Here is an 8283-nt window from a genome sequence, read left to right as displayed (position 1 = left end):
GCCTATCTAAAATAGCCTGGCCTTCATACTGTTTCTATTTACATTATCTTCGTCTTGTAAGATCCTGATAAGATTCCAATTCTTCTGTAAAGCAATCCAAAGTGGCAAGCTCCTTAACTATATTATTTACCTGAAGTCTTTAATGGCTTTAAATTCCCCTAGAGCTTCCCAATATTTAGACAATAAATTCTGTTTTTAAAAAAAGTCAATATGCTAGAAGTATATGAAATTCAGGCCTCATCATATCTGCTTTAAGAAAATTACATGTTTTTGTTCTTCAAGTATATCACAGAATTTTGCTTTCCGGTATAATGGGTAGTATTATGGTTTAAAGGCAATATTAGTCTGTAAGAACTGGTTCAAATTACAACTCTGATGTCCCTTTTAAATTGTAGATAGTATTTTCCATTGAATGTTCTATGAAAAGGTATCTTTCTATGAAAGATATTCTATGAAAAGTAACTGAACTCAGCATAATCTTATTAAATAATGTGTTCAAATACATAAAGTTAAACAATAACTCTTATATTTCCTATAGTAAGAATTACTAAGAAAATTCTCAAAACTTAGAATTGATTTTAACCATTTTTGCTGATCTGCATACCTTATAGACCCAGTGGTGGACACATTCAGACAAACATAGCTATGTGGGCCTATATATTATAGCAGATGATGCAATTTGCATCACAAAGATAAAGGAAATTTGCTAACCTGGTTACACACTTGGCACTGCTGCTATCTTCTGCTGAATTCACGTCATCCAAGCAAGGTTTCCTATGACTTAGCTGCAGACTGATCTGAGAAGCACAATCAGATAGCTCTGGCTTCAGCACTTGGTGGGACTGAATGGATTCCTCACTCTTGGACTTTGGGATCTAAAACACGAAACTGTAACCAAAAAAAAAAAAAACAAAACAAAACAAGGTTGGAGAGTTGGAAGAGATATATAAAGAAAAAATAAAGAATTTTTAAAATTAAGTTATTAAAGGGAGATCATTTATTCCAATTTATTGATAATCCAATGTATTATTAATATTCCAGAAAAAAATCAAATGAGACTGGGAACTAGAAATATAAAATTTATTTTACATATGAAAATTATTATATAGCAAAGGGTACAGAGGCACAGAGAACTGGAGATGCCAACAGTTCCAAGGGGAACTTTCAAACCATATATATCCTACATGCCTCTCTGGGATTCTGATGCAAGTCCTCCCAAGTCCTCCCACCCCTCCTCAGAATATATGAGAGATGGTAGTGTGTCACCATGGCAACTCTGGACAAAGGAAAGGAGAAACAGTTGCTAGAAGGTGGGAAAAGGCTGTGCTATTGTTGGATCAAGAATGTCCTCCAAAGGCCCATAGATTAAGTAAGTCGTGCTCCTCAGCTTGGTGCTATTAGAAAGAACTGGGAACTTTGAAGAGGCAGAGCCTGGGGCAAGGCTGTAGGTCACTGGACCTTGAAAGGCTGTGGACCCAGAAGTGAGCACACTCCTCTTCCATATACTCCTGCCATGAAGTACTGCCTTGTCACAGGCCCAAAGCAATGGGACCAACAGAGTGTGGAATAAATTCTCTAAAGTGAGAACCAAAGTAAACCTGTCTCTTTTCAAATTGATAATTTCAGGAATTTTGTTATAGTAATGGAAAGCTAACTATAGGTCCAGGACCACTGAAATAAAGAGTATCTATATCAAAAGATATGCAGAAATATATACTACCAACAAATAAAATACGGCTGAGTTTGCTGATAGTTTTCATTGTACCCCTCCCCCAAGGTGGATATCATTAAATTGCCCAGGTTTGCTTTAATCTCCAGGGTCAGGTGATCTTCCTGCCTTAGCTTTCTGAGTAGCTGGGCTTATAGGTATGCAGCATGAACACCTGTTTTGTAATCCTCTTTTGTATAACTAAGTGTGGTCTAGTGTTATGGTTTGTGTCTCTGTGTCCCCCCAAAGCCTCAAGCGGTCATGGGCCGGGCTTTTAGAGTTTGATTGATTATGGGTGTGAGAGCTACACCTGCCCTGGGGTGGACAGTTTGCATATGTAAGGGAGAGGAAGAGGCTGCTTGTGGCCATTCCTCCCTTTTAGTGCTTGTTGCTTTTGCTGTGTTCTGCTGCCATGAGCTGTAGCTCTCTGCCATGTGCCATTCTGCCTTGTAACTTGCCAAGTATGGACTGAAACCTCCACAAACTGTAAGTGAAATAGACCTTTCCTTCCTTAATTTTGGACGTCAGGTATTTTGTCCCAGCAATGAGAATAAAGTAACCAAGACATCTAGTAAACTTACGTAACAGAGTAAATAGGAAAAATAGTTCTTTTCTATCTCTGGCAAGACAAACAACATGTGTCTCAAGTGAATACCAGGTATACTAACTTCTCACACTATATCTTAAGTTTGTTCCCTTTAACCCCAAAATACCTTCGTGCTTTCTGATTTCAGATGAGAAAGGACAGCAATACAAACAATATTTTTTTCTAAAAAGTGTAAGAAAACTCTATGTCAGAATTACAGGGGGACATTCAGACTCTGGGACAAAATATATTCACTACACTGGAAGCTTCTGATTGCACTTTTCTCACACTTGTCCTTATATCTGGAATGCCATCTGTTCTAACTAAAAGCTCAGTAACCTGCATAAGACCAAATCCAATCCTAATTTGCTTTGAGGCTCACATAATTTAACTGTCCATGCAGTTCCTCTAATCTCAGGTCCTAATAACCATTCTCAGTTCTGAATTACTGTAACACATGATGATAATCTGCCCTGATTACATGCGACTGCTCTCTCCCCTTTCATTGCCCAATATTTCCAGAGGTCATATGGCTTCAACCCGATCTTGAGATAGAGACTATAGCCTTCCCTTCTTACTACTTCTGCCCTTATCCTCTTCTTTTAAATGGTATTATTATTTCTAGCCTTTTACTCATTAAGTCTAGCAAACTTTTGGATCCATTAGTAAATACTTATTGTCAACCAACACACTTTTCACTTATAAGTTATTCCCAAAACATTCACTGTCCAAGGAGCTACAATAGCAGATATAAAAAGTAATACAAAGATAATTCTGACCAGAAATATTTAATAAACTCGTGTCTTTATGACCATTACATAAAATAATATATAGATATATACAATTATGATTTGTTAATTAAAATAAAATTAACTAAAACAGCATACACACAAAATATATGCACATAATTTGACATAGTGTTACATTTAGCACATGGCAAAGTGAATTTATTGTTGTCATGTAAAATTTGTCCAGATCTGGTGATTGCCTATTAGTTGTCCCAGCATTTGTTGATAGGGCATTCATAAGCATGTAAAAATCAAAGGAAGAAAACATTTTCTAAAAATTATAAACATAAAAAATTATAAACATAAAAACATTATTGTAGCCCATGGAAATATCTGCCAAGATTACTTTTTTCATAGACAAAAGTAATATATATTAAACTTATAAACACTGCGGAATGGCTAATTTTGGTTCTTTAACGTGTATTATTTCATGTATTTACCATTTTTGGTTGTAAGAATACATAAAACTTACTCTCTCAGCAATGACCAAGTATGCCAAGATTACTTCTTGAAAATGCAAAAGAACAGAAAGAGAATATGAAAAATACAAACATATATCTTTCATAAAGGGGCTCCTTTTTCATGTGATTATTTTCCTTAAGACTAGACATGAAAAATCAAGGAAACATTGAAAAAGCAGTCAGATTTCAAACTAGACAAAATATCTCATATTTAGACTAAGTTTTGTCAGAACTAAAGCAAACACAACAGTAGTTGGCATCATTTCATCTTAAAAGCATCTGATATTTTAGGTTCAGTGATAATTTTGAAGTTCTAAATTCCACTCAGTGATTTATGTAAAGTTAAAGTATTCTAGAGTACAGAAGGTAATATACACCTTATTCCATTCTGTCCATTTGCATTAAAATAGTCTTTACAGTACAAATCACTTAGAACTCAGATATATCACCTAAATTTTGTCTATGTGTATTTCTGCTATGATCTAATTTCTACAGAAATAATAGACATAAGTGAAGTCCATAACCATGAACTTTAAATATGAACTATGTATATATCAAAGTAGTATAAAGAACTGAGTTTGTGAGTAGAACATAAAAATACTGCCTGCAGTTATGAGAGAACAGAATTGTTTAGGAAAAAAAGTAGCTCAGTGGCTGTTAGATCACTAGAACTATGAAATATACAGTATGTTCCTATTTTAAAAGATTGGTTAGTTGATTGATTTTTTTTTTTTTTTTTGAGACAGGGTCTTTCTGTGTAGTTCAGACCGGCCTTGAACTCAAGGCAATCCTCCTGGCTCAGAGTGCTGCGATTACAGGCATGTGCCACTATGCCCAGCTAAGGAAGGCAAGTTTTTAAAGATAACTAATGGTATCTCCTTCAAGATGTACCTTGAAGACTATATGTTTTTGGTACAAAAATTATGACTACAGAAAAAAATAACAACACAATAAAATTCAAAGCCTGCTGTTTCACTTATGGAATTAGTTTTTATTTCTAATACATTGACTTTAGGTAAAAAAAACCACTTTATTTCAGCTGGAATTGAGGTGTTTTTTTTTTTTTAAACAAATCCATGATTTGAACCAAAATAAATTTACGCTACTCTGCCTTACACCATAGGCAGAGGGGTTGCTTTTATTTTTATGCTTTTGAGTGTTCACTTCAGGTTCTGGGTAGTTTGGTGGTCAGTACAGGCTGCATTGGAGGTGGCACTTAAGGTCCTCTTCATTGCTGAACTCTTGGTCAAGGTACTGGATAAAAATGGGCTTGTGATTATAGCTGACCTTGAAAGCAGTGGCTCTCCTCTGGAATTGGTTGTGGTTGTCCCAGTCAGCTGGAGAGTGTGTGCTATTGAAATGTAGTGGGCAGAGTCCCCTCAAATCAGCTAGCTGGTTCACAGTGTCAGTAGTGCTTATGTTGAGAAGCACTGCTTTATTAGGAAGAAACCCATAATGAGGCAAACTCCTTCTTCATGCTTTTCTCCTGGTTCCATCCTCGCTTTTTGCCTGTGGCATACTAAGACATAGTGGACACAGACCAGCTCTTAGGTCAGGCAAAAAGGGCCCAGGAAGCAGGAGTCAGCAGTGGCTCCATAAGTTGCAGCCAAGTTTTGCTGAGAAGAGAGTCTAAACAGGGCCAAGAGCCTCCCTGGAATAAATGGAGGGGATGTGCCTGGGAGACTCACCTGTGTCTCCCTCAGGACAAGGGGTTGCAGGAGGAAAACAACGGAGGGTTTTCCAATCATGCTATAACTGACTTGGTTTCCTTATTCCACTCATTTCTTCATTTAGTCTTTAGTAACTTTTCTCTAAGATAAAACCATAAAATCTTGTAAACCGTCTATAAATCTATGAAGAAACCATCTATGAACCTATAGAGAGCACTTTGGTCTTAAGAATTCTGCCATTGGCTATTGAGATAAGGATCTCGGTATATGCTGTGTGATTTATTTGTACAACTACAATACAAACAATTCCAGAAATACAAACAATTCCAGGAATCTTCAACAGGGTTTATTCCATGCATGTCTTTGCAGGCACAGAGTAGCAACTTGAGCTAATTTGGTATTTGAGATACCGAGGGCATAGAAACAAAAAGAAATGTCTTTTGAAGATGTAAAGTCAGAACATATTATCTTATATTCCAATAATGCTACTGGTAAAATGAACATCGCTTGAGCGCTTACTCTGTGCCGGGTATGGATCCAAGAATTTTACATAAATTAACTCATTTAATTCTTACAATAGTCCAAGGAGGCAGGAATTATTATTATTGCTTCAAAGATGAGGAAACTGAGGCAGAGTTTGAATTATTTGTCCCACGAGTAAGTGGCCAAGACGCTGTGATCACGTAGGTAGGCTTCCGTACTTGTGCTTAACCACTACTCTATAGATTTGGTTACATGTTCGATGTCAGTCTTGCAAGGAGAACAGCACTTTTCAGTTGTGGGGCAGGCCACCTCCTACACTGCAACCCATTTTTCCCTTTTTTTGGCATTATCACTTAAAATCTTTTCTTCGTTCAGTTTATTTCTGTGGCACAGGCTAAGTCATTCAAGGAGAAGCCTTAGCACAAGTTGTACTCATATTTTTAGTTATTACTGGGACAAAAATTTATGCATAATAAATAACCAAATTACTTTTATGGTATATCTGTATAATGAGCCATGATTTAGCCATTAAAATATCTACAAAGCTTTAAATGATGCAGTGAAATATTGTTATGACACACAATATAGTATGAATTCGTTTAGTAAATAAAGCCCAGAAGGAGTTAGATTTATATCTCCACTAACCAGGATCATCACCATATTTGAAACACATGTGAATTAATTTCAAAGGGCAAAAATTTTGTCAGTACTACAAATATTTTAAGATAGTCTCATCTATAAACAATCAAATGAGGAATACAGTACCAGCAAAATCATTTTTATGCTCTGAGCACAAGTAAATCTGTCCTTGTGATGGTAGGACAGCAAGCCACAGGTACAGAGCCTCTGAAAGCACACATCGGGAAAGATCTGCCCTGCAGGACCGAGTAAGGGGAGGGCAGGCAGGACAGCAATCCAGGGAGTCGTCTTTCAGACTGGAAAGCAGTCCCTCCACACCAGGAGGGCTTTTTCAGTTATTATAAATGTATTCCCAGATAAGCAATGTGCACATGAAATCAACTGCAGGGAAAATCATAATAATTTAGTAAGCCATTATGGGATGGTTAGTAGCAAATAAGTTTTTAAAGTTTAAGCCTAATGAAGTGATGTTGAGGTCTCTGGAGTCATCCTAAGCATGTTTGGCTGCAGTGCTTACACAGTGAACTAATACAACTCCAAATGTGCTCTTTGCTTGGACTCCATCTCCACCCATCACCAGGTACTTGAGCAGTGATTAGGAAAGGGCAGAAAATTATATGCCAGTCTGAAGTGATACAGGAAACCAAGACAGAGAAAAGAAACAAAGCCAGTGTCTGACACTGAGACTTGCTAAATAAAGTTCCCTAGACCTCTCCTTGGCCCTGACCTTTCCCTGCACCTGTCCTGCCCCTCTTCAGCCTTGTTAAACTTGTAATGTTCAGGAGAAGAAATATGAAATAGCAAAGTACCAAAAAAGGGATGCTTAGCTCTGATTTTTTTTAAATCCTAGTTTAAAAAACTAAAATGTATTCTAAATCAGAAAAAGTTTGTTTTTAATTAAAAAGTTTTCATTTAGCTTTACAAAATGAGGTTTATTTTACTGACCTGCTGCAACTCTCCTCCTAGCTAATTTGATGAATCCACCAGGCACCAGCCACAGTGTTAGCTAATTAATGTTCCAGGGGTTTTTTTTCTGTGACAATTATTAACATGCATTAGGGAATATTTGTGTGGGGAGATACTTGTACATGACTTCCTTTTCTGTGGCTTTTTTTTTTTTTTGGTAGTAAAATGGGTCAGTGTTAAACAACTAATTAAAATCTCATCTTCATCTAAACTTTAGGACAACTCTGCGCTTCAATATAAAATGAATTTAACTTAGGAAACTTACTCATATCTGGCAAGAGAGAAATTTCATAATTTTTACCAGGTTTGTCTTGAAATAAAGATACCTTGGACTGCAGGTTCACAGTGTGGCGAAGAGCAAGTACCAAGCTCCACTTGTGCTGTTTTCCTCCCCTGAGCTTCTCTGGCTTCCAAGGGAACAGGACAGCAGAAGTGCTTGTTAGTTAACTGCTGCATCCCTGCCTTCTACGGCGGCACCTAGCAAACAGCAGGCTGCCATTACACATTTGTAGAATGAATGAACGAGTAAATGACCAAACAAACCAAGCAGTACCACCTATCTTCCTCCTTATGAAATGTTCATAATCTGTACGTACCATAAAACACATTAACTCTGTTATCTAAATCGTCACTGCTTTTACTTTAGAAACTTCATTTATAGTCACCTTCAGATGCCCATTTTAAAATATAGCTATGGCGCAGACAGGGTAAAGATCTGAATTTACAGAGCATGGGGATTGCAAATGCAGGACCACAGATCTGGAAAGCACATTCTTTCAACCCGTCCTAGTGCCAGCTGTCCTGGGCCTTGGGCTCCGGAAGGCTGCTCACAGGCAAATCTGCACACGGAGTAGGGTGAGACCACTCATCAATTAGGACACAGTTCCTTCTTTTCTTTCTTTCTTTCTTTCTTTCTTTCTTTCTTTCTTTCTTTCTTTCTTTCTTTCTTTCTCTCTCTCTCTCTCTCTCTCTCTCTCTCTCT

At 37.1% G+C, this 8283-nt stretch overlaps 1 protein-coding gene across 1 annotated transcript in view; it reads right to left on the bottom strand.

Moving 5' to 3' along the window:
- Positions 1 to 717: 717 nt before the first annotated feature.
- The window catches only part of LOC106146339 (protein FAM13A-like), a 63029-nt gene continuing 55463 nt past the window's right edge, over positions 718 to 8283 (bottom strand). The window contains exon 3 of the mRNA XM_013502722.1: positions 718 to 888. Coding sequence (XP_013358176.1) covers positions 856 to 888 — 33 coding nt within the window. The 3' untranslated portion in view covers positions 718 to 855. The remainder of the gene's footprint in view (positions 889 to 8283) is intronic.

The sequence above is a fragment of the Chinchilla lanigera genome, unplaced genomic scaffold (assembly GCF_000276665.1).
Source record: "Chinchilla lanigera isolate Chin_1 unplaced genomic scaffold, ChiLan1.0 scaffold00073, whole genome shotgun sequence".
In the NCBI taxonomy this organism is placed as follows: domain Eukaryota; kingdom Metazoa; phylum Chordata; class Mammalia; order Rodentia; family Chinchillidae; genus Chinchilla; species Chinchilla lanigera.
This window is presented reverse-complemented; position numbering and strand designations above follow the sequence as displayed.